Source organism: Choloepus didactylus, chromosome 12 (assembly GCF_015220235.1).
Source record: "Choloepus didactylus isolate mChoDid1 chromosome 12, mChoDid1.pri, whole genome shotgun sequence".
Taxonomy (NCBI): Eukaryota; Metazoa; Chordata; class Mammalia; order Pilosa; family Megalonychidae; genus Choloepus; species Choloepus didactylus.
The window spans coordinates 19,183,450-19,209,939 of record NC_051318.1 but is presented as its reverse complement, the minus strand read 5'-3'; the positions used below and the strand labels follow the sequence as shown (position 1 = coordinate 19,209,939).

Sequence of the window (26,490 nt, the reverse complement as noted above, 5' to 3'; positions counted from 1 at the left end):
AAAAGGTTTTAATTGCTTGTTTCATTTAATTGATACTTGTATCACCCATGATTTAATCAGTCCTGTATATGTACATTGTATGTTTTGAAAGTACTTAACTTAGGCTATTAATTTTAAGGAATACACTCAGATAAGCCTACAGGCAGCCTTATCACTCTGTAACTGCATACACAGCTGAAAAAGAAAAGCGGCGTTTTTCCCCTTTAAGCATACCATAGATTTTGAACTTTATATCTTTATTAGATATTTTTCCTTTTAAAAGTCAGATATTAGGATAGGACTCCATTTGATCTAGAAGAATAATAAACTTCATGGGATTCAAATTTTTGGAAGCTCTTAAGGGTAGCATTGGTTTTTATTCAAAAATTTATCCTTCTGATAGTTACTGTCTTAAGTCTGCATGTTGTATTTTTTCCACAAATTTTTATTACGCTGCACAGTAAATGCAGAATTTTTGGAAATGGTGAAGGTGTTCTCCCTCTTCTTTGTACCTTGAAAAATGTTCATTAAATTCTTGCATCCTCACCACTTAGGTTAAGAATTAAAACAAAACTTTTAAAGCTCATGTGTGCTCATATTCTCTTCTATTCCATAAATTGTTTGAACTTTACAGAATGAAATAAAAATAAATTCCTGGTATGAATACCATTTGTAAATTTAATGTAACCAGTATTTTACCCCCTAACCGAATATAAGAAGTGATCATTTTTAAACAGTAGTATGAGTTTTTTTCACTGATGGGCTTAGAATGAAAAGGATGGCAATGATTTGTGGGGGACAAATCATTTAATTAGATATTATGTGGTATATTGGAATGTGCATTGGGAACTAGTTTTTTTTTTTCTTTTTAAAAAAAATTTATTCATTAGTTCAGTATCTGGGCAACTAACCTCACTTATTTGCCTATGTAATTTCTTACATAGTGAAAAAAATCATAATTGAACTTGCTTATGTTTCTGTATTTTTTTTTTTTAAAGAAATACTAGTAATTAGTAAAAAGTTGAATTTCAATTTCATAAAACTAAATATACTCATAACTTTTATGGGCAAGATTCAGAAACAGTTTTTTGTGCTAAGGAACTGTTTAAGCATGGTACACACTACTTTCTAGTTGTAGTATGTTTTTGACAGTAATCAGAAGTAAAGTTTTTAAAATACATATTGGCTTAGTGTGTTTTCTTTGTTTTAGGCTCTAAGTATGCAGTCATCTCCAAATGGTCAGTTTGTGGCTCCAAGTGATATTCAGTTGAAATGCAATTACTGCAAAAATTCCTTTTGTTCAAAGCCAGAAATCCTGGAGTGGGAGGCAAGTCTTATTTTGTTATATATATTTTCTAGAGCTAAAATGAAAGTCTAGTAAAATAACTGTGACATATCTACCTGGGAACCTATTTTTGGGTAAAAAGGATTCATTTTTCATTTTTTGATAATCAGAATATTTACTTATGTAGGAGGGGAACCAAAAGGATCTGTTTGTTTTCAGATCAAAAGATTATTGAAGTCAATTCACTGTAATGTTCAGAAGAGTACAGAATGTTACTGTTTAGTATGAGCTGTATACCTGGAGCAACTGTTTGTACAGTATTTTTTCCTTTTCCCTTTGTCTTTATAAACTATCTGTGAACTATAATATCTTGCATTGCCTGCTAATTCTAAAAATTAGAATTTGTTAGTCATTTACCACCATGTCACTTAAAATGTTTTATAATTGTTTTTTTTTTTTTTATTGAGATTTATTCACATACCACGCAGTCATACAAAACAAATTGTACTTTCGATTGTTTACAGTACCATTACATAGTTGTACATTCATCACCTAAATCAATCCCTGACACCTTCATTAGCACACACACAAAAATAACAAGAATAATAATTAGAGTGAAAAAGAGCAATTGAAGTAAAAAAGAACACTAGGTACCTTTGTCTGTTTGTTTGCTTCCCCTACTTTTCTACACATCCATCCATAAACTAGACAAAGTGGAGTTTGGTCCTTATGGCATTCCCAATCCCACTGTCACCCCTCATAAGCTACATTTTTATACAACTGTCTTCGAGATTCATGGGTTCTGGGTTGTAGTTTAATAGTTTCAGGTATCCACCACCAGCTACCCCAATTCTTTAGAACCTAAAAAAGGTTGTCTAAAGTGTGCGTAAGAGTGCCCACCAGAGTGATCTCTCGGCTCGTTTTGGAATCTCTCTGCCACTGAAGCTTATTTCATTTCCTTTCACATCCCCCTTTTGGTCAAGAAGATGTTCTCCATCCCACGATGCCGGGTCTACATTCCTCCCCGGGAGTCATATTCCACGTTGCCAGGGAGATTCACTTCCCTGGGTGTCTGATCCCACGTAGGGGGGAGGGTAGTGATTTCACCTTTCAAGTTGGCTTAGCCAGAGAGAGAGGGCCACATCTGAGCAACAAAGAGGCATTCAGGAGGAGACTCTTAGGCACAAATACAGGGAGGCCTAGCCTCTCCTTTGCAGCAACCGTCTTCCCAAGGGTAAAACTTATGGTAGAGGGCTCAACCCATCAAACCACCAGTCCCCTATGTCTGTGGTCATGTTAGCAACCATGGAGGTGGGGTAGGCCAATACCCCTGCATTCTCCACAGGCTCCTCAAGGGGGCACTACATCTTTTTATTTTTTTTTCCTTGTTTGTCTTTTTTCTTTTTTTTAACTTTCCCTTCTTTTTTCAAATTAACTGTATGAAAAAAAAAGTTAAAAAGAAAACAAACATACAATAAAAGAACATTTCAAAGAGACCATAACAAGGGAGTAAGAAAAAGACAACTAACCTAAGATAACTGCTTAACTTCCAACATGTTCCTACTTTACCCCAAGAAAGTTACATAATATAGCAACATTTCAGTGAACTTGTTCCTACTACATCCATCAGAAATTAAAAGACCATAGTCATTTCTGGGCATCCCCAGAACGTTAAATAGCTTATCTGTTCTTCTTGGATTATTGTTCCCCCTTCCTTAATTGCCCTCTACTGCTAGTTCCCCTACATTCTACATTATAAACCATTTGTTTTACATTTTTCAAAGTTCACATTAGTGGTAGCATATAATATTTCTCTTTTTGTGCCTGGCTTATTTCGCTCAGCATTATGTCTTCAAGGTTCATCCATGTTGTCATATGTTTCACCAGATCGTTCCTTCTTACTGCCGCGTAGTATTCCATCGTGTGTATATACCACATTTTATTTATCCACTCATCTGTTGAAGGACATTTGGGTTGTTTCCATCTCTTGGCAATTGTGAATAATGCTGCTATGAACATTGGCGTGCAGATATCTGTTCGTGTCACTGCTTTCCGATCTTCCGGGTATATACCGAGAAGTGCAATCGCTGGATCGAATGGTAGCTCTATATCTAGTTTTCTAAGGAACTGCCAGACTGACTTCCAGAGTGGCTGAACCATTATACAGTCCCACCAACAATGAATAAGAGTTCCAATTTCTCCACATCCCCTCCAGCATTTGTAGTTTCCTGTTTGTTTAATGGCAGCCATTCTAACCGGTGTTAGATGGTATCTCATTGTGGTCTTAATTTGCATCTCTCTAATAGCTAGTGAAGCTGAACATTTTTTCATGTGTTTCTTGGCCATTTGTATTTCCTCTTCAGAGAACTGTCTTTTCATATCTTTTGCCCATTTTATAATTGGGCTGTCTGTACTATTGTCATTGAGTTGTAGGATTTCTTTGTATATGCAAGATATCAGTCTTTTGTCAGATACATGGTTTCCAAAAATTTTTTCCCATTGAGTTGGCTGCCTCTTTACCTTTTTGAGAAATTCCTTTGAGGTGCAGAAACTTCTAAGCTTGAGGAGTTCCCATTTATCTATTTTCTCTTTTGTTGCTTGTGCTTTGGGTGTAAAGTCTAGGAAGTGGCCTCCTAATACAAGGTCTTGAAGATGTTTTCCTACATTATCTTCTAGGAGTTTTATGGTACTTTCTTTTATATTGAGATCTTTGGTCCATTTTGAGTTAATTTTTGAGTAGGGGGTGAGGTAGGGGTCCTCTTTCATTCTTTTGGATATGGATATCCAACTCTCCCAGCCCCATTTGTTGAAAAGACCATTATGGCTCAGTTCGGTGACTTTGGGGGCCTTATCAAAGATCAGTCGGCCATAGATCTGAGGGTCTATCTCTGAATTCTCAATTCGATTCCATTGATCTATATGTCTATCTTTGTGCCAGTACCATGCTGTTTTGGCAACTGTGGCTTTATAATAAGCTTCAAAGTCAGGGAGTGTAAGTCCTCCCACTTCGTTTTTCTTTTTTAGAGTGTCTTTAGCAATTCGAGGCATCTTCCCTTTCCAAATAAATTTGATAACTAGCTTTTCCAAGTCTGCAAAGTAGGTTGTTGGAATTTTGATTGGGATTGCATTGAATCTGTAGATGAGTTTGGGTAGAATTGACATCTTAATGACATTTAGCCTTCCTATCCATGAACATGGAATATTTTTCCATCTTTTAAGGTCCCCTTCTATTTCTTTTAGTAGAGTTATGTAGTTTTCTTTGTATAGGTCTTTTACATCTTTGGTTAAGTTGATTCCTAGGTACTTGATTTTTTTAGTTGCTATTGAAAATGGTATCTTTTTCTTGAGTGTCTCTTCAGTTTGTTCATTTCTAGCATATAGAAACATTACTGACTTATGTGCATTAATCTTGTATCCCGCTACTTTGCTAAATTTGTTTATTAGCTCTAGTAGGTGTATCGTTGATTTCTCAGGGTTTTCTAGATATAAGATCATATCATCTGCAAACAATGACAGTTTTACTTCTTCTTTTCCAATTTGGATGCCTTTTATTTCTTTGTCTTGCCGGATTGCCCTGGCTACCACTTCCAGCACAATGTTGAATAACAGTGGTGACAGCGGGCATCCTTGTCTTGTTCCTGATCTTAGAGGGAAGGCTTTCAGTCTCTCACCATTGAGTACTATGCTGGCTGTGGGTTTTTCATATATGCTCTTTATCATGTTGAGGAAGTTTCCTTCAATTCCTACCTTTTGAAGTGTTTTTATCAAAAAGGGATGTTGGATTTTGTCAAATGCTTTTTCAGCATCTATTGAGATGATCAATTGATTTTTCCCTTTCGCGTTTTTAATGTGTTGTAATACATTGATTGTTTTTCTGATGTTGAACCATCCTTGCATGCCTGGAATGAACCCCACTTGGTCATGGTGTATGATTTTTTTAATGTGTCTTTGGATTCGATTTGCAAGTATTTTGTTGAGGATTTTTGCATCTATATTCATTAGGGAGATTGGCCGGTAGTTTTCCTTTTTTGTAGCATCTTTGCCTGGTTTTGGTATTAGATTGATGTTAGCTTCATAAAATGAGTTAGGTAGTGTTCCATTTTTTTCAATGTTTTGAAAGAGTTTGAGTAAGATTGGTGTCAGTTCTTTCTGGAAAGTTTGGTAGAATTCCCCTGTGAAGCCATCTGGCCCTGGGCATTTATTTGTGGGAAGATTTTTGATGACTGATTGGATCTCTTTGCTTGTGATGGGTTGGTTGAGGTCTTCTATTTCTTCTCTGGTCAGTCTAGGTTGTTCATATGTTTCCAGGAAATTGTCCATTTCTTCTACATTATCCAGTTTGTTGCCATACAGTTGTTCATAATATCCTTTTATAATTTTTTTAATTTCTTCAGGATCTGCAGTTATGTCACCTTTTTCATTCATTATTTTGTTTATATGGGTCTTCTCTCTTTTTGATTTTGTCAGTCTAGCTAGGGGCTTGTCAATCTTGTTGATCTTCTCAAAGAACCAACTTTTGGTGATATTTATCCTTTCTATTGTTTTTTTGTTCTCTATGTCATTTATTTCTGCTTTAATCCTTGTTATTTCTTTTCTTCTACTTGGTTTAGGATTGGTTTGCTGTTCATTTTCTAGCTTCTTCAGTTGATCCATTAGTTCTTTGATTTTGGCTCTTTCTTCCTTTTTAATATATGCATTTAGTGCTATAAATTTCCCCCTTAGTACTGCTTTTGCTGCATCCCATAGGTTTTGGTATGTTGTGTTCTCATTTTCATTCGTCTCTATATATTTAGCAATTTCTCTTGCTATTTCTTCTTTAACCCACTGATTGTTTAGGAGTGTGTTGTTTAACCTCCAGGTATTTGTGAATTTTCTAAGTCTCTGATGGTTATTGACTTCTAATTGTATTCCATTGTGGTCAGAGAATGTGCTTTGAATAATTTCAATCTTTTTAAATTTATTGAGGCTTGTTTTATGTCCCAGCATATGATCTATTCTGGAGAAAGTTCCGTGAGCACTAGAAAAGTATGTGTATCCTGGTGATTTGGGATGTAATGTCCTGTATATGTCTGTTAAATCTAATTCATTTATCAGATTGTTTAGGTTTTCAATTTCCTTATTGGTCTTCTGTCTGGTTGATCTATCTATAGGAGAGAGTGATGTGTTGAAGTCTCCCACAATTATTGTGGAAACCTCAATTGCTTCCTTTAGTTTTGCCAATGTTTCTCTCATGTATTTTGTGGCACCTTGATTGGGTGCATAGACATTTACGATTGTTATTTCTTCTTGCTGAATTGCCCCTTTTATTAGTATGTAGTGGCCTTCTTTGTCTCTCAAAACATCCCTGCATTTGAAGTCTATTTTATCTGAGATTAATATTGCTACACCTGCTTTCTTTTGGCTGTAGCTTGCATGAAATATTTTTTTCCATCCTTTCACTTTCAGTTTCTTTGTGTCCCTGTGTCTAAGATGAGTCTCTTGTATGCAACATATTGATGGTTCATTTTTTTTGATCCATTCTGCGAATCTATATCTTTTAATTGGGGAGTTTAATCCATTTACATTCAACGTTAAAACCGTGAAGGCATTTCTTGAATCGGCCATCTTATCCTTTGGATTATGTTTGCCATATTTTTCCCTCTCTCTATTAATATCCTTTATTGTACCCATACTGAATCTCTTTAGTACTGAACCTTTCTCCAAGTCTCTCTGTCCTGTCTTTGTTTCTCTGTCTGTAGGGCTCCCTTTAGTATCTCCAGTAGGGCAGGTCTCTTGTTAGCAAATTCTCTCAGCATTTCTTTGTCTGTGAAAAATTTAAGCTCTCCCTCAAATTTGAAGGAGAGCTTTGCTGGATAAAGTATTCTTGGCTGGAAATTCCTCTCACTCAGAATTTTAAATATATCGTGCCACTGCCTTCTCGCCTCCATGGTGGCTGCTGAGTAGTCACTACTTAGTCTTATGCTGTTTCCTTTGTATGTGGTGAATTGCTTTTCTCTTGCTGCTTTCAGAACTTGCTCCTTCTCTTCTATGTTTGACAGTGTGATCAGTATATGTCTCGGAGTGGGTTTATTTGGATTTATTCTATTTGGAGTTCGCTGAGCATTATGATTTGTGTATTTATGTTGTTTAGAAGATTTGGGAAGTTTTCCCCAACAATTTCTTTGAATACTCTTCCTAGACCTTTACCCTTTTCTTCCCCTTCTGGGACACCAATGAGTCTTATATTCGGACGTTTCATATTATCCATCATATCCCTGAGGTCCATTTCGAGTTTTTCAATTTTTTTCCCCATTCTTTCTTTTATGCTTTCATTTTCCATTCTGTCATCTTCCAGGTCACTGATTCGTTGTTCAACTTCCTCTAGTCTTGTACTATGAGTGTCCAGAATATTTTTAATTTGGTGAACAGTTTCTTTAATTTCCATAAGATCATCCATTTTTTTATTTAGTCTTGCAATGTCTTCTTTATGGTCTTCTAGGGTCTTCTTGATTTCCTTCATATCCCGTACTATGGTCTCATTGTTCATCTTTAGTTCTTTGAGTAGCTGCTCTAGGTGTGTCTCTTCTGGTCTTTTGATTTGGGTGCTTGGGCTTGGGTTATCCATATCGTCTGGTTTTTTCATATGCTTTATAATTTTCTGTTGTTTTTGGCCTCGTGGCATTTGCTGAACTTGATAGGGTTCTTTTATGGTTTGTAGACCAGTTGAAGTCCTTATCTCTAATTTATCAGATCTACAGCTTCGTGGAGTACACTTTCTCTAACTAACCAGCAGGTGGCGTCCACGAGCCACCTGTTCTCCACAAGCCAGATCTCCCCTGCTTAGCCTTTTTGGTGAGTGGGAGAGTGAGTCTTGTGGGGCCCAATTGGTGTACCAAGCTTGCGTGTGTAGTTGGTGTTGCCTGCCCTGTATGTGGGGCGTGTTTCTGGGCAGTCGGGGAGGGGGGGTGGCCCTAACAATCAAATCTCCCTGATGATCCTAGAGTTTTAAAGCTGCTGCAATAGTCTAATCCTTCAGTTCAGTCCTGCCACAGTTTGTCTCTGCCACTGACCCACAAGTCTTTGGTATTGGCGTATGGCTCCTGAGACTTGCAAGTGGGCCCCTCTTCCAGGCTGTGCACCCCGGGTCCTCTGTTGAGGGATGACTGTGCTATGTCACAGGTGAGTGCCGTCCCCCCAGGGCAGTTCTGGGCTGCTGGGCTGTGTTGGGAGGCTCCCAGTCTGCTCAAATGATGGCTGAATGGGGCTCTGTTAATTCACACTGCTCCCCCTTCCCAGCTCTGGGACATTCAGCTGAGGTTGCAGGGAAGGCTAATGTCCACGCCCAGTTTTGTGGTGTGTGCCTGTTATTTGAAGCACTTCCGTCACACTGGGTTGTCTGGGGCAGCTCTGGGCTATGGGGCTGGCGATGGGCAGGAGTGTTTCCTGTCCACCAGGATGGTGGCTGTGAGCGGACACCCCCCTTTTCTTGGGAAGTTGTGTTGTTTAGTGAATTTTCTCAGCCACTGGATTATTGCCTTTTGTCTCAGAGCTCTCTTAGTTCTGCTCTTGACTTGACGTGCCCAAATTTCAATTCTTTGAAGCTTTCTGTATTGAGCTTCTTAGAGTAATTGTTTTAGAAAAAGCAAAAAGGATTTAAAAAAAAAAAAAAAAAAAACAAAAACGGCCCTCCTCAGAGATCTAATGGGTTATTGAAATGCTAATAGACAAAGCAACCAGGGCCATTAAGGAAAGGTTCACAGGGCAGAGAGATCAGCCTTGCTTCGGGATTTGCATATGCGCCTCAAGGCCTGATCTCCGCCCTTCCCCTTTCTGTGTTCACCAGAACTCCAAAAATCCTCTGCTTTTATTTTGGAGTTTTTCGTGTTGTTTTTTTTCTATGCTTGTCTCCTCTCTGCTGGGCTGGCAGCTCTCAGAGTCTCTGGTGTCTGGTCTCAGTCTATCTATGGTTGGAGTTTGAATCAGTAGAATGAGTTTCCGATAAGAGCAGCCACTGCAATTCTCCCTTCTCCTTCCTGGAGCTGACAGCCCCTCCTCCCCCGGGACTGAGCCTGGCAGGGAGGGGCGCGGGTCCCCTGGCCGCAAAAACTTACAGATTTCGCTGATCTCAGCAGTTCCACGTTTTCATGAGTGTTGTATGAAGTATGCCCAAAGACAGATTGCTCTGTGGTGTCCAGTCCACGCAGTTCCTGGCTTTTTACCTACTTTCCTGGAGGAGTAACTAAAACATACAGCTCACCAGTCTGCCATCTTGCCCCGCCTCCCCTATAATTGTGTTTTAATAAAAGAATAGAGGCCTATGAATACTAGCATAGTTATTTTCCCTTTCATATCACTCTCGCTTCACTAGTTTACTAATTTAATTTACTGTATTTTTTTTGCCATCAGCAACAAGTCTGATCATTAATATATGTTTCAGTCAGGGGACAGTAATAGATGAGTAGATGGAGAAGGTGGCCCTGGCTGCCCACTGTTTTCTTAAGCACTATTCAGCTTTGGTCATACTTTCTTTTCATCTTTTTTGGGGCGGGGATGGAGCATATAATAAAGTGGTGTGTAAGATGCATTAATTGGCTACTGTGGAACCAAAATTTATTAGTGGCTCTTATCAGGTAACATCTGGTAAGTCTTAGGTAAAAGCTGGTGTGCAGAACTGGATCACATGATTTCCATAGTACTTTGGAAATGAGATTAGACCCTGGAAAACTTTTTAGTGTGTTATTTTTTGTGTGTGCTTTCTTGAGCAGTTAAACCAGTCATTCTTTGAGACTGTCGTCGGCATCAAGTGATGATTCTTAGTGACAAGTATCCTCTTTAACATCAGGAAGAATGTTGAAGGTCCAATAAGGAGGAATAAAGAAATGATAAGGGATTGATGAATGAGATCCATAAGCAGGCACATAGAGTAGTATATCTGAAATGAAGATCCTGCATAAACTGAATTTTGTTAATACTAGTTGAAAATGAGGTTCTTTTCACCATCTTCATGTTAGTACTATCTTGTTTCTGTAGTCTGATTGGTGTGTTGCCTTTATTTACTAGGAGATTAAGTATTGGATGCTGTTAAAAAAGACTATCACACCGAATGAGGGTTGAATCAGCCTTTCAGGGGCCTTTTGCTTCTCACTTCATAGTTGGCACTGATGGTTTCTTTGTTGCCTTTTTCCTCTTAGAAGTTATATGGTCATAGTGGGGCAACTTTCTGTTGCTGATGATCTTGCCTTGCTTTCTAGACTCTTTCACCTTCCTTAGTTTGGTCTTCAGAAATCTTTGTTAGGTGTTAGGTTTAGACTTACTCTATATCCTCCTTGGTAGGAAGGCTGCCTGCTTGTAAGTTTTAACATGTTTGTAACTGCTTGGTTGGATATTGGAAAAATATTTCTGGCTATTGTGGGTTTTGGACCAGGAGAAATAACTACCAGGTTAGAAATTACTAACCTGATCCATTCAGTGGAATCAACTTAATCTTCACCTTAGCAGCACAGTTTGTGATGGCAGCAAATTGTATACTTTACCCATAATAGGTGTGTTACTATTAATTTGTGACAGGAATGTGATTGTGCCTACTTAACTGTACTCAAAAAGGAAATTTTCTTTTTCAGTGAAAATGTTATTGTCATAATTCTCATCCTCCTGTAGTTTACCCATGTTGTATGTTCCATTATTTTCTTTCCATTGCTCCAGTTTGTTCGCAACACCAGTCTGCCATCTTGTTTTAGTGATAATTTTAACTCTTTCATTGAGTATTTTTAAGGTAGTTAATGGTATTAAATCTCATGGAGCCATGTCTAAATTTAGCAGTGAGTTAGTTAAACTGGAGGTCCGTAACCTATAGGAAATGTATCCCTAAGGATCATAACACTAATAGGTAAATGTATTAAACTTTGTTGTTGTAAAAGTGGCTTGTTTATTTCTTAACTTGAGGTGGTTGTCACATACTTACCAAGGTTCCCATTGTGCATTTAGAACAAAGTGCATCAGTTCTGCAGCAAAACTTGTTCAGATGACTATAAGAAGTTGCATTGCATAGTTACATATTGCGAATACTGTCAAGAGGAGAAGACTCTTCATGAAACAGTAAATTTCTCTGGCGTTAAGAGACCTTTCTGTAGTGAAGGCAAGTGTATATACAGTGTTGTTCATAGTTTTATTAACATTTGTGGGGTTTTTTTGCCAAAATATTTTAAAAATTTACAACTGTGTATGTCCAGATTACCTGTACAGTTTTAGTGCAGCTGAACAATTTGCTTTTCTCCTGACTTTCTTTGTTATTTTATATAATTTGTAGACCTCTGGGGCCTCGAGTTGTTTTATCTTGGTAACCCTGTATTTTCATTACAAAGAAGTTTTGAGAATTAATAAAATCTTATTATACCACGTCAGGAATAACACACCAATTTTGATCTAACAGTTAGTTTTCTTAAAGAAATTTTTTTCCATAGGATCTATCTGGTATATATTCCCTGCCCAACTTACTGACTAGCCTACCAAGATTTTCAGTGTACCAGAAAAAGATCACATGAGGCAATAATACTGCAGTGGAAAGATAATTTTGATTTTTGATTTAGGATGCCAGGGAAATATTGAATTCTCTTACAGTACATTCAAGAATTACTTTTACTTTCATCTATAGTTTTGCTGTTCTCATTCCAGGCAGCAGATTAGAGAAATGAACTCCAGTTCTAAATCTTCTTAAGAGATACTCAAACAAGCATTGTAGTAGCTATGGGGCTTAGGCTCTCATTATTATTACTCTTCCCCAAATGCTACATTTGTATTCTGAGCTATTAATCTATACTTCTTTTGGCCTCAGGCAATGAACTCCCCACTTTCCTAACTGCTATTATCACCTATAATTTTCCAATTAGGAATTTTTTTTTCCTGATCTGCTTTTTCTGTGGATTTCTGCTATTAGGGCAGGAGGAAGTTTGGGAAATCCTAAATGCCAGCAGTAGGGAATGACAAAGCAAAAGATTATTAGCCTGTGCAACTAATGCCTCCATTTATCATTTATTATGTAGCATATTATATAAGATAGTACTGCTTGTAAAACAGGATATTCCTATTTATCTAATTGTAATTGGTACATTTCACCTGCAATGAAAGGTAACTCTGTTTATAGTTATTTAATATCAAAACTATAATGCAAAAAAAAGGGACAGATCTTATGTCTTATTGAAAAAAATTATTTCTGAATTAAACTCTATTACATGCAAATTTTTGTTTAGTGAAATTCTCATTCATAATTCTGAACGCATCAATGGTGATGATCTTGTACCATTTGTATTATATGGATTTTACTAAAAGAAATAGGCAATTATCAGCAAGCAGGCAGTTGTCATTCTAGTTGAAGGACTTAGAAATTTAGATAGGCAATAAAGGGTTAAAAAGGACATTTGTCATTTTCCTGTTAAATACTGTATTTTGTGCTTTTTCTAGTAGATGTAGTTACCTGCTGGAAGCTTTCAGAGATAAAACATTTAATAGCTAGTACTACCATCAAAATCTAGTTAGAAAGATAAGACTAATTAAAGTACAAGTTTAAAATTTCTTAAATACAGTTTCAGGTAACAGAAAAGTCTACAGTGCAGAACAAAAAAAAAATGACTGCAAAATGAATTATATAGAATATAATTGCAATTCATGTTCACAGATGGAAGAGATCATTTAAAACTAGGTTGATGAGGTGGTGTAGTTTGACCTCCTTATTAAAGGATAGGTAGGATTTCAATAGATACTTTTGAATGGGGAGGGCATTCTACTTAAATGGCACAGCATGAGTAAGTGTGGAATGTTATTTAATCCTCAGAGTGATTTTATTTGGAATTAATAAGATAGCTGTATAAAAATACTTAAAATTATGCATTTATATATTAGGTAAAAAATATTTTGTTAAAGGGATAGAATAATAGTGTTTTCTATGCACAATTCAATACATCAGTTTACTTTCCCTAAAGGTTCATGTAGTGTGACAGTGAGAGGTAAGGCTAAAATCGTAATTTTACTCACTGCCTTTCAGCAGTCTTGATTGTTTCATTTCTCTAAAATTCATGTTATTAGTGTGTTTATTCTATTGATACTTAAGATTATATTTAAAATAATTCTAAGACATAACTGGAATTTAATTTCTTAGAACATTAATTATTTGAACCCACATGATATCTATATGTGGTTCCTTATTTATTATAGATTGGTATTGATCATGATAGAATTCATAGTTGTAATACGGAGAGGAGGTCTTCATGTGTATTTATGTGACATTTTCTAAAACTAATGAAATATTTGAACCGGATCATCTGTTTCAGCTCAAAAATTAATTTTTTACAGTTGTTTGTATTAATATTTAAACTTTATTTTTCAGGTTGCAAACTATTATATAAACAGGATTTTGCAAGACGTTTAGGATTGAGATGTGTTACTTGCAACTATTGCTCTCAGCTCTGCAAGAAGGGAGCGACTAAAGAACTTGATGGTGTTGTGAGAGATTTTTGCAGTGAAGAATGCTGCAAAAAATTTCAGGATTGGTACTATAAGGCAAGTAACTCAAAATTTTTATTACAGGAGCTACTTTAACCAGTCTTTAAAAAAACTTTGTAGTTATTACCATTACAAAAATGGTAGCTCATATTTATTTTTAAAACGTATACACTTTACATTATAGTGATACATACAAATTATTTAGTCCTTTTAATTTGTTTTTATAACTTGAATTATTGTTTTTACTTGTTTTAGAACTTAAGAATTATCAGAGACTAGGATATAAGTGTATTTTCAGCAATGTAACTTAACAAAATGGTTTATTTCTCTAAAATTTGTTGTATTTATTTCACTGAATAAAAATATTTTTTGATAACTACTTTATCAGCCTTGAACATTAGCAGGTAATTGTTTTTATAGTTGGGATGCATTTTAAAATACTTTGTTCTCTTTTGCCTTTTTAATTGTGGATTTTTGGATATTTTCAAATTGAAAGGACACTAAATGGATAAATTTAGACCAAAAGTATTTAATTTGAAACTGTAGAGGTACGTCTTACTAAAACATACCTTTAAAAAACTGATAAATCCCTGTTGGTCCATTGCATTAGTAGTTTTATTGATTAAAAATTTAAAAATGAGTATAAGTTTGGACTTGGGTAATCAGATATTACCAAGAAAAAGTTATTAATTCCTCTGTTAATAACATGGTAAATCATCTCAAAACCGAAGTTTCATTCTGGATACAGTTCTAAAGCATATGTAGACAGATATCATCATGGCTTCAAAATTGTGAACTGCTCTAAAGAAACAGAGTAAAATTTTTGAAATGTGGATTCAGTTTATTTAGCAAAAGGGATTAGTGTTCAAATGGAACAAACTGGAAAATTGCAGGAATTCTTGGGGCAGTTCTTGAATGTCTGCAGCATAACCCATTAACTACATTTCTAGAACAAAAATAAAGTCCTTCAAATATGCAGCCTAGAGGTTCTCTAAAGGGAAAATACTTTCCGAGTTGTCAGAGGTGAAATATTGAGGCTAAGAGTTTGGTTGTACTTTTTAAAAGTTGTTCATTATTTCATTTTACTGTTGCTTTGGTCTGGGTTAAACCTTAAAATAAAGGTTGAAAGTTCAGAAACAGAAAGGACGTGTATTCCTTTAAGTCTAAACCACTGTTTTGTTCAAATACCTGTTTTATTATTAGATGGTTGCTTTTTGAGAAATCACTTAGAGAGGTTTTTTTTGTGGCTTACAATGCTCAATTTTAGTTGAGCACACACAAATACACCTTTCTTGCCAACCTTTAGGAGATCTTATTTTGGAAGATTGTTTTGGATAACTCAAAACAATAATAGTATTTAGTGACCACAGATTTGGAAATTCTATTTTACTCTTAGTAGTTTTTCTCCTGTTCATCATTTATTTTATTGTTTGAGACAGAAGTTGGTACCATGTGATAATGATGATTTCTGTCATTTTATTGTATAAATGTGTGCCTATATGTGTAACTGTGAATCTAAAACTTTTATATTTTTAAATAATCTTGGAGGATTTTGTTTTTGTTCACAACTCACTGAATGTACTTCTGTCTGACTTTTTTGTTTGAGTGACTATCTCCTTTTTTATTTTATATTACTTATAATTAAAATAGAGAAACTGGTTGTTTTTTCTTTTGCGGGAAGCAAAGATTGTTCCGTGGCAAAAGACCACTTTGTACTAGATAGCATCATTTGTTCCATTTTGCTACTTGTTTTAAAGGATAACTGTATCTAATGTTCTCATTTATGCAATGTTCAATGATGACAATTCAATGAAGCAGTGTATTTTGGAATATATTAAGAGTATATTAGTTAAATATCCAGTTAACTGATAATGCTTAATAACAATGTTGTATACATTAAACACATTTCTGTTGTGTATTCGTTGTCTTATTTTAAATCCAACAAATCTTTGTATATAATACACATTTTTCATTATTGCATATTGTACTAATCTGAGCAATAAAGCTAAGAGTGTTTTTGTTACCTGGGAGGAATTTGTAAAGCAAGTAACAGTGCCGATATTTCTTATACAATCAATAAAGCCTTCAAAGGGTGAGGTAAAGAATTCCCCTTCCTGATTCATCATTGGCCTCTCTGTGGAGGCAGCCAGTACTATAATCAAAGAGCAAGGTTTTATACTGTATGCTTTCTACATGCGTCAAACTTTGTTTTCTTATGCCTCTCCTGAGTCCTTTCCCTTCATTCCCTTCCTTAGCACCACCATCATCATCATCATCTTTTTCTTCATCCTGAAAACAGGACAAATTGGGTCCAGGTGAATCATGGTTTTTTGTTTGTTTTGTTTGTTTAAACATTTTCCCCCTTTGTACAGTTCTTATTTTACTTCTCCTCAAAGTAAATGTTTCTGGACATAATGTGAAACCAGGTGGGAGGATGGTGCTTTGGACCTCTGTAAGTTTAAAAATGTTGAAGAAAAAGAATTTAATATTGTAACAGAATTAATAGCTAGAAGGTGTTTGTTACATGATGAAGATAATATTTCAAATGGCCCATTGTTTCCCAAGAATACTGCACAGTGCTTAAAAGAACTAAGCTTTTCTAAAACTTCATATTACCAAGTTTATTAACACAGGTTTTGATTTGTGTTATGTGCCACTAGTGAATGGTGACAGTATTAAATTCTTAAATGCAAATACCCTATAATAGTTTAAATCTAATAGTATGACTTAAGGGCTTTAATCACATTAGAACTTATATTTTATTAAAAATTAGTTATAAAAATATAGCTGGGTAAGAAATATTGGGCTTCAAACTATGAACTGTGAGGTGAATCACTTTTTTTCTTTTTTTATTCTTTGTTTTTTAATTTAATAAAGATAATATTGGATATCCTTGCTTTATAAACCTGCATTTTAGGCATCTCAGGCATTCCTGTTACTTAAATGCAATCACAGTATTAAGTCATATATTTTACAGACATTTTTAAAAGGAATTATTTCTGTTTCATTCATATCCATTTCCCTCTGCAAAATTGGATCTGTTTGATGAAATAGGGAAGAAATAGGTGGGGAAGTTACAAGGATGTAAACTTCATCCAAAACTGACAAGTTGAAACTCTTCAATAAATGTAGGGGACTGTGTTGGTATATAGGCTGTAAATGACTGTCAGGTATTGAAGAAGAGGTTAGTGTATTAGCTGAGAGGTTGCAGTAGGATTTTGTGAATCAGAGTGTAGTGTCTACCTATTGTTTAGGTTGTTTGAACCTTTTTTTTTTTTTTTTTTTTTTTTTAATGTATACATTCCTTGAGTTACCAGAGTGGCAAGAAAACCATGAAATAGATCATGATGCTGTAATATTTTTGAACCAGAGACTTCTGTCGCACTTCATGTATAGAAATGTTAAGCTTTCCTAAGAGCTCTCCCTCGGGAGTGGGGTGAGTGGTATTGGTAGTGGTGAGCAATGGTGGTCATGGACAACGTTTAAATTGGCCACCATAGCTTAGCTCAATTCCAAACACTGAACTGGGTGTTTGCATGAGGGGCTGTAAAAGAATGAAAACATAAAAGGTCACAAACTCCAAAATTTTGATAAATGTCATTAGGCTTGGATTAGTTTTCATATTCTTTCAGCCTGATAAAATATATACATATTTTGTTGCCATTTGCAAATTGGCATTAATCTTGCCCCTTTTTTCTTTGGATAGAGAGAGATCAACCAAATTTGTTTTGAACCTTCTGGAGGAAAGGAGCTTCAAGTATCATTACTACAAAAACCAACTGTCTGTAATTAAAGGATGATGAAGTGTTTTCATTGTTCACATTCTCTGGGTGTCATGTTTGATTTTATGCCCTTGCCCTTCTAATTAATTGTGTAAAAGGAAATAATATAATAATAATAATATTATAGTGATTTGAATAAATTTTGCACAAATGAATTTGCGCTTTAGATAGTGCATTGAGAACTTTGCAGCATTTTACTTCTAGTAGGGTTTTTATTCTGTTAACTCGTTTTGTTTTTCTATTATCAGTATAACTTGGTGAACAGGAGTATTGTCTGCCTTGAATACTTCTTTCCATTTTTAATATTTGATTAGACAAATCACTTAATCTCCTTGGACCTAAGTTTGCAGTACCCATTTTGCGGGACTGTTGTGAGAATTAGAGAGAGTACATATGAAGTACTGGACTTTTATTACAGGTTCTCAGCGAATGAGATAATCAAGCTACTACTTCACTTTTGCTTTGTTGCTGTACTGTTTATATTCCATGGAGAGAATGTTAAGCTTCCATTTCCTGACTCTGTTTTATCTTTTCTTTTAGTATAAATAAAAAGGGATTTAAAAAACAAAACAAAACAAGGAAACCTGGAACACTAGTATGGTTATTTTAAAGAACAATCTTTGGTGAGAATTTTGCTGAGGGACTTTTGCCGTTACTGAATAAAATATGACGAAGGTTGATATTGAGATCACCACATAATATTACCACCAGTATAAAATTTGGGTTTCCAGTTTTTTGACAAGAGATGTGATAGTGGCATCACTTACAAGTCATAATTTATACTACAAATCTGCTTCATTTGACATTTACATAGTGGGAGAAATGCCTGACCTGGAGGGGGAAAAAAGATCCTGTGTTCTAAACTTGGGGTATGTTTGTTGTATAAGATCAGTTTACCAATGTAATCACTTATTACTATTCCTAAGAGTTTTGACATGGTATCTATCCATAGATTTCCTATTGAGATATAAAGTGAGAGGTTTCAAAATCCTCAGGGTAAAACTCTAGATTATTTAGAGTGATGAGAAAAAGCCATGGCCGTGATTATTATAGACTATAAGAAAGTTAGTATTTATTGCTTTTCACAACTCTTAAGTTGTTGAGCCAAAAGGTAATTTTAAAAATCAGAGTAATTTATTTCTACTCTACATAGATCAGAAACCGAACAGGAGTATATTTTAAATAAATCAATTTTTTCTTTTGGTCCACTCAATTAAAATGTTATGAAATAATAAAAATGGGCAAAAACTAGGGGAAATGGAATGTCTAAAAATTAAAAATTTGTTCCTAAATTATTGATTCACCTTCATAAAGTATAACTATATGTATGAATTTTATTTGCATAAATTATATAATTCTTATTTTTGCATAAATTATATAATTCTTAGGTGCTGTTTAAACTTGCTCTCTTAAAATGCAGTTGTTTTTAAATAAACAGAGTGTTTTAAAACGTGAACTGGAAATTTTTGTTTTTAAAATTTAATCAGTATGTTTATTAAAGCTCTTTAAATTTTTATATTAAACTGTTGACAATCAAAAATACTTCATGTTAACAAACCTGTGAATTTCCCATCATAAAAGCTTCAAAACTATTCTGGTCTTGAGCAATTCTCTTTAAAATGATTATTATGACCTGTCAGTTGAGCCTGGGCAATCTTTTCATTAGTTAGAAATTTCCAGTGTAATATCACAGATTTTCACCAGTATATCAGTATGGCCTGCAATTATTTTAGAAAGGGAAATTGGTTATGCCAATTTGGTCTACCAATATTCACTTTTATGGATTTGCTCCATCCTTGTAATGCTGGTCATTGACTTTTGGTAAGTATAGAGAGGGTTACTATCAATTAGGTAAATGGCTCTATTTTTTTCACTTTCATTTATTGTGGATTTTACTATATATGTATGATTTGTATTATAACTCCTTTTTCTTTATTAGAAACTGCTTTATTACATTTGGAACTAATCACTAATAAACTGTTGGAAATGTTAAATAATTGTACATGTTTGAATTTTTACATCTTCTAATTTGGAATGTCTGAAAGTTTCCTTTTTTATTAAGGCTGCAAGGTGTGACTGTTGTAAATCTCAAGGAACTCTTAAAGAGCGAGTGCAGTGGCGTGGAGAAATGAAACATTTCTGTGATCAACATTGCTTGCTACGTTTCTACTGTCAGCAAAATGAGCCCAACATGACAACTCAGAAAGGACCTGAAAACCTGCATTATGGTATGTATTAATTTAGGTGGTAACTTTAAAAATGTCTATAGCAGTTTTTATTTTCTTAGTCTTAAATCCAAAGCAACAATAATGAAGAGCTGATTTTAATTTAAAAGCTACTTAAATTCCACACTGGGGTAGAAGTGTACCTGATATGATACTGAAAATGAGATAATTTCTATAGATGTATTTTGCTTTTTGTTTTATTCCCTTTTTAAAATTTAATGGTAATTGAAAAAATAGAGCCTAGTGGGTAAAAGGAAATTAAACAAATATCCTTTAAAAAGTTCATCACTTTTCATGTGTCATCTGTGATTTCTGCCTGGGGGGTGGGTTGGGAGGAACTGCAGAAGCTGTGACTTTTTTCATTTTTAAGAGTTAAATCAAAGAACATAGTATTGCCCCCAAAGCATTGTATACTTTCTGAGGAGGTACTCTGTATAATAGCACTTTCTACTCAGACTTAACTTTTTTTATTTAAAATAGTTTAAAATATTTCCTTCAATAACTATTTTAAAACCTAATAAAGTTTAATGAGAAAATGGATTTAGAAAATGCTGAAGAAAGTGATGCTTATCTTACTTTAAATTTGTTTATGTTTTTAGATCAGGGTTGTCAAACATCCCGAGCCAAAATGACAGTAAGTATTGCCTAAGTGAAGTGTTATAAATTTGATTTTCATTAAGTGGCATTACACATTGTGGTGGGTAAACAAAAAATAATTATGACAATTTAATCTGATTGTAGCAAGTAAAGAGTTAACTCTCCTCTGCTGAGACAGTGGAAATGTTCAGTTAAATTATCTGATATTAATACCGGGTACTTGCATACATGCTGAAAAATATAAAGATGAGTTAATTATAGCCTCTACCCATATTGGGGGAGACAAACATGTAAAAACAAAAAAGTTATTATTTGACTTGAAATACCTTTAACAGATGCAAGACAGTAACAATAGTAGATTGAGTATAGAAAAGATTGACTATATCAGTTCCTGTAGGATGTGAATAAACTGACTGAAAAGTTGAGAAGGTTGCCAGATAGATGGGGATGAAAAAGTAGTAGGAATAATAAAATGAACACCAGGTATGTATCCTTTACAAAACTACAAGTGCTGCCATATGACCAGAGCTTAAGGGAATCTATGGTGGAATACCGGGAAATGAGGTTGAAAAGTAAGGCCAGGCCAGATTATTAGGGGTAACCAGGACTTACGAATTCCTAAATTTGAGAAATACTTCATAATGTGTCCTGCTGTTTGATCTTTAAAATTTTTTTCTGGTATAGTAAATCAAATCTGCTTTTATTTTAGCAGTTTAAGGGTTGGAGGTTGAAAGTGGCCATTTGTGTGATGACTACTAAAGAGAGGAAGCAATGTTTTGCCATTTTGACACTTTGAAGAGCAGTGAGGCACCACCTGCCCCACTATGCTGAGTCTAGCAACAATACCAGTGTTGGCACTTGGGCATTTCTCAGGAGTCATTTGTCATCACTGCAGGAAATCTCTGGGCCTAGTTTTTACTGTGGTGGAAAAGAGTAGATCAGTAATTCTTAAATCTGGTTGCACATTAGAATCATCTGGGCAGTTTTCCAACCTACCATTACCTGGGTCCCAGCCCCAGAAATTCCTCAGGTGATTCTAATACATAACCATAACAAAGACCATTGGTATAGATGAAAGATGTTTATTCAGCTCATTGTTTGTTTTTATATTAATAGTTGAACAGAATCCTGAATAAGTAAGAGTGCTTTTTCCTTCACTCTCTACCTCCCCTTCCCCTCATTTCTCAACTTTGTGGAAATACATTTTTAAAGAAGTACAGAAAGTATTCAGCTGAATTCTGATATTAATACTATTATTTTCATACATACTGAGGAATATAGAGATGAGCCCTCTCTATTTTGTGACTGTACCAGTCATAAGACAGCTCTCCAATCTTGTTTCAAAGATGTAAGCTTTTGACCAAGGCTTCAAGAAACCCCTACAGCTCTTGAAACACATTAAATAACAAACAGAAGTATGTAAGGAGCATTATTAGTAGGGAAGGATAAATCACTTTACCCATACAACCTTGGCTTTTGTCTTTTAAGTCCTTACTTTTCTTCGTAAGCTTTTGGAATTTCTTAATTCTTTACGTATAAACTTCAAAGGATGAGAGTTTTAGCTGTATAAATCTTGGAAAGTGACTTCACTGCACTTTGTGGGAGTTTCCTTATCTATAAAATGGGCATGAAAATAGTGCTTACCTCAGGTTTGTCATGTGGTGTAGGTACTAAACAAATGGTAGTTGGGTTGCAGACCTCTTAGAGGCACAAAATGTAGTTGTTAAGAACAGGCTTTTGGCATCAGATGAATCCAGCTGATTGCTGACTTCAGAATTTTTAGCTCTGTGGTCCTTTGTGTAACTTCTGAGCTTTGGTTTCCTCACCTGTAAAGTGGGAATGATTAAAAGACCTTTTGTGGTGTTAGGAAGATGAAATAAGATTTAGTGCTTTGCACAGTTCCTGGCATGTAGAAAATACTCAGCAGATGGTGATTTGTGTCATTATTTCATCCTTTTGCATCCTTCTTCGCTGTTTAGTTTAAGTTGAAATAGATGCTGTCTATCAGCTAGCAGGGGTAAAAAGCATTCTGAATCAGAAAGGTAAGGATTGAGTACAGGTTTTTACTAGATTGGGTAGTTTCAAAGACATGAGCTAATATTTGTACAATGGAGGAGGATGAAATACTGAGTAATCCCAGGACATCTGTGATTTTGGACCCTTTGTTCTTAAGTGGGGATAGCAGTGTTTTCCAGTTCAGACGAAACTTACCCAGTGCTTGGTGTACATAGTAGATATTTAATAAATATTTGCTAAATTATTTCCTCCATTTTAAAATTGAGGAATTTGAGGCACAAGAGATTGAGTTACTTGTCAGTCTCACAGCAGTAGTGTTAGAACTGTGTTTCCTAACTTCTTGTTCAGGACTCTGTCTCTTATAGCTGTTAATGTTTTTTGAAATCCTAATGAATCTGGAATAAACTCATCTTAATTTTATCAACCAGTCCCATTAACCATATATATTTTTTGTAAAATATACTCTAACAGAGTTGTTTTTAATATATATAAACTTTCCCAGTCCTTTGAAAATGTTTATATAAATTTTTTGAAAAAGTGTAATTCAAGTACTATAATTCTGTACCTACTTTTTCCCTGTATATGTAGGTGGTATGGGGTGCTCCTCAATTCTTAGTCCCTTATGGACATATCCTTAGCTTATTTCATTTTATTTATTTATTTATTTATTTATTTCAGTTACAAATAATGCTGCAGTTAACATTGTATAAAACATCTGATTGATTGTGTCTGTAGAATAAGATTCTAACATACGAATTGCTGTACCACAGAGAATACATAATTTAAAATTTGATAATATTTTTGGTAAATTTGGTAATATTTATCATTTTTTTTATGTTTCAAATTTAGTACCATATAAGCTGTTTATCCAGTTAGAGGGAGATAGTATATTAGGTAGTTCTTTAAAATGAACTTTTTTCTTTTTAAAATAAAAGCTAAGAGATTTTAATTATTTCTACAATTCAGGTTAATAACTTTGTACTTAAAAATGAGAATTTTCATATTTTTCTGAAAATATATTGATGCTAACTTTGAAGGTGGCAAAAAGGTGTAGAATCAATTATTATTACTTCTTTGCCAGTACTTACTATAGATTTACTTAGATCCATTCAGATTAAAACTATGGAAGACATGGTGATATAGCATAATTTGATTGTACTCTTCCACTTTTGTGTGTTCCCTCCTTAAGTCTTAGAAACCAGATATTCATTAGCATCAGAAAGTAATAAAAGTTAGATGCAAAAATAAAATGTTTTCTCTTTACTTCTTTCTAGGGTTCAGCACCACCTCCTTCTCCAACACCTAACAAAGAGATGAAGAACAAAGCAGTTCTTTGCAAACCTCTAACAATGACAAAAGCTACTTATTGTAAACCTCACATGCAGACCAAATCTTGTCAGACAGGTAAAGTTAGGAAAATTTTCTTGTATTGTATACTTAACCTGACCGAGTGGAACACATGCTTTTCTCAAAGAATAGGTTACAGAATAGATTTGTATGGTTAATTTGTCATTTTCTGTTCAGTACCCTTACTTAACTTTATTTTATTTATTTATTTTTTATTTTATTATATATTGTTTGTCTATTTTATAGACATTAGATATTACCTTGATATACAGCATATTGTTAAAATCATTTAAGGTAGATCAATTTTTTGATAAATGCCTAGAATATAAATTATGTCGAAAGAAAAAATACTTAAGTGCTTTAGGACTTTTTAAAGGAAACTCCCAGTTTTCACAAAATGCTGTATCAGAAATTTCTTGGGGACTAAGACCACACTGGAAATAGTGTTCCATCTTAGAAAATCATCTCTTTAAGTTTGGTCAGTAAAGATAACAGTTCTGTTTCCTTCCTGTTGGAATGAGATGAAATATTTCAAATATGCATTCTCATCAAATTTACAATCTGTTAGCTGTATTCTCATTGTTTGATTAAGTAAACCTTTTTTTATAGAGATCAGGGGAGTGTGATGGGATTGTCTATAACTAGATGTTTTTAAACCATATTTTCTTTCTGTGAAAAAAAAAAAAAAAGCCTAAAGTCTGTATTTGTGCTCCCTATAAATTAAAACAGCTCCTGCTTCCATTCCAGCACTTTTTAAATTACCTAATTTTGTGAAAACTGGGAGTTTCCTTTAAATGGGTACTAAGGCACTAACATTTTTTTCTTTGTCATCAAATTAGTTTAACATTGTACCTATATATATATGTAATAGTTAACAGTATTCTTTAAATATATATATATTTTTAGATGACAGTTGGAAGACAGAATATGTTCCAGTGCCTATTCCAGTGCCTGTGTATATTCCAGTACCAATGCATATGTACAGTCAGAATATTCCCGTTCCTACTACAGTTCCTGTTCCTGTAAGTCAGAGCTTGAGTTCTTTCTCAATTTGAGATTTAGGTATAGGTGGGAAAACAATTTTGTTGCAATTACTAGTTAAGTGAAACGAAGAAAACAGAGGTTAATTTCACAGGTAACTTAGATTTGGTTCCATCTCTGTTGTACTGATTGCTTTGTATTTAATCAGATTTATATTCATCCTTCAGAGTGAAGCTTCACAGATCTCTGCTTTTATGCATATTGTGTTCTATACTTGGGTTCATTTTTGGAAAATATATTTGTGAAGCCATAAGGTTAGAACTAAAACATAGTTTCATATAAACTATCATTTCATTGTTTCATTCTAAATCACCTGTACTGCCTAGGACACTATGTTATCACTTATCTATTATGTTCCCCTGGGGAATGGAACCACCTCAAATATTATTTTTCTTTCAACTTTTATTTCAAAAAGTAGCTGTTTATATTCTGGACTTTCCCTGTTACAGTTCACATTGTAGTTTTGATGAGTGTTCTTTTCAAAACTTTTATCCAGTATGGTTTTATAAAGTATACCATGTGTCAGAGTAATTTTAATTTGGAAAAATATCTTTTAATGTTTAATTGATCCTAACAATAAATACTTGGGTTAATTAGGTGCCAGTTCCTGTTTTTCTGCCAGCCCCATTGGATAGCAGTGAGAAGATCCCTGCAGCAATTGAGGAGCTAAAAAGCAAAGTTTCCTCAGATCCTCTTGATGCAGAACTTCTCACAATGACAGATATGATGGCTGACGATGAGGGAAAAACAGAAGCTGCCAACATAAACAGTGAGCTATTCCATATTATACCTGTGAATAGTATAGTGTTGGTTTTTAATAAATGTTCTAAATTGTTACTCTTCTTTCCAGGGGAGATCATTATGCTTCAGCTTGATAATGGTCACAAGGGAAGTAATTCAACAAAAATATATTTTATATTGAGAGATCCACACTATATCTATCCTGATGCTCTCTTATAGTCCATCCCAAATTTCATACAGGACTTTGTACAGTCCCTAAGTTTGTTGTTGTTCTTAATTCTTTTTTTAATCGTATTTTTATTGTAGAATATAACATAAAAGTGATACCTTTCCAAGTGCAATTTAACAAGTAGTTAGAGGGCAGATTTCAAAGAATATGTTAGATTACAGTTCCACTTTGAATTATTTCCTTATTATGGAATAGAGCATAGATACAAAAAGGTAATCCCTTTCAAAGTATGATTTAACAAGCAGATATGTAGGAAATTTCCAAAGTTATTATGAGTTATAGTACCATAGTTACAGTTATTTCTTGATTGTGAAATCTAACATATATACAAAAAGGTATAGCTTTCAAATTACAATTTAACAAGTAGCTATAGAAAAAATTTCAAAGGATGCTATGGGTTACAGTTCCACCATTTCAATACTCCCCTTAATACCCTAGCAACTAAGAAAAAGAAAATTATAGAGATTCAGTATTCATAATCCTTTCTTAAATTCCATCTTGTCTGTTGCTACCCCTTCCTCTAGTTTAATCACTTTCCTTATCTTCGGGGATGTCTGGGCAGTGACCACCCTAACCTGTTCATGTTGAAAAGGGGCATCAACTTTATGAGCAAAAGGGACACATCTAGTTGATGTTCTTGAAGAGGCTTTTGCCTCTGGGTTTCGGGACTTAGCTGGCATAGGATCACTCTGAAGGATTTAAGTTTCTGACAAATAAACTTAGTGAGTGAAACTTTTTATAGAATCTCAGATAGGGATCCGGGTATTCTTTTAA

The 26,490-nt window shown here is 34.5% G+C and overlaps 1 protein-coding gene across 3 annotated transcripts in view; it reads left to right on the top strand.

Moving 5' to 3' along the window:
- ZMYM2 (zinc finger MYM-type containing 2) overlaps positions 1-26,490 on the top strand; it is a 148,547-nt gene that overhangs the window by 97,670 nt on the left and 24,387 nt on the right. For all 3 annotated transcript variants that reach the window (XM_037799713.1, XM_037799712.1, XM_037799711.1), the window contains 8 exons: positions 1,190-1,306; positions 11,228-11,378; positions 13,623-13,795; positions 19,583-19,748; positions 20,345-20,379; positions 23,633-23,762; positions 24,612-24,727; positions 25,344-25,515. In XM_037799713.1, coding sequence (XP_037655641.1) covers positions 1,190-1,306; positions 11,228-11,378; positions 13,623-13,795; positions 19,583-19,748; positions 20,345-20,379; positions 23,633-23,762; positions 24,612-24,727; positions 25,344-25,515 — 1,060 coding nt within the window. The remainder of the gene's footprint in view (positions 1-1,189; positions 1,307-11,227; positions 11,379-13,622; positions 13,796-19,582; positions 19,749-20,344; positions 20,380-23,632; positions 23,763-24,611; positions 24,728-25,343; positions 25,516-26,490) is intronic.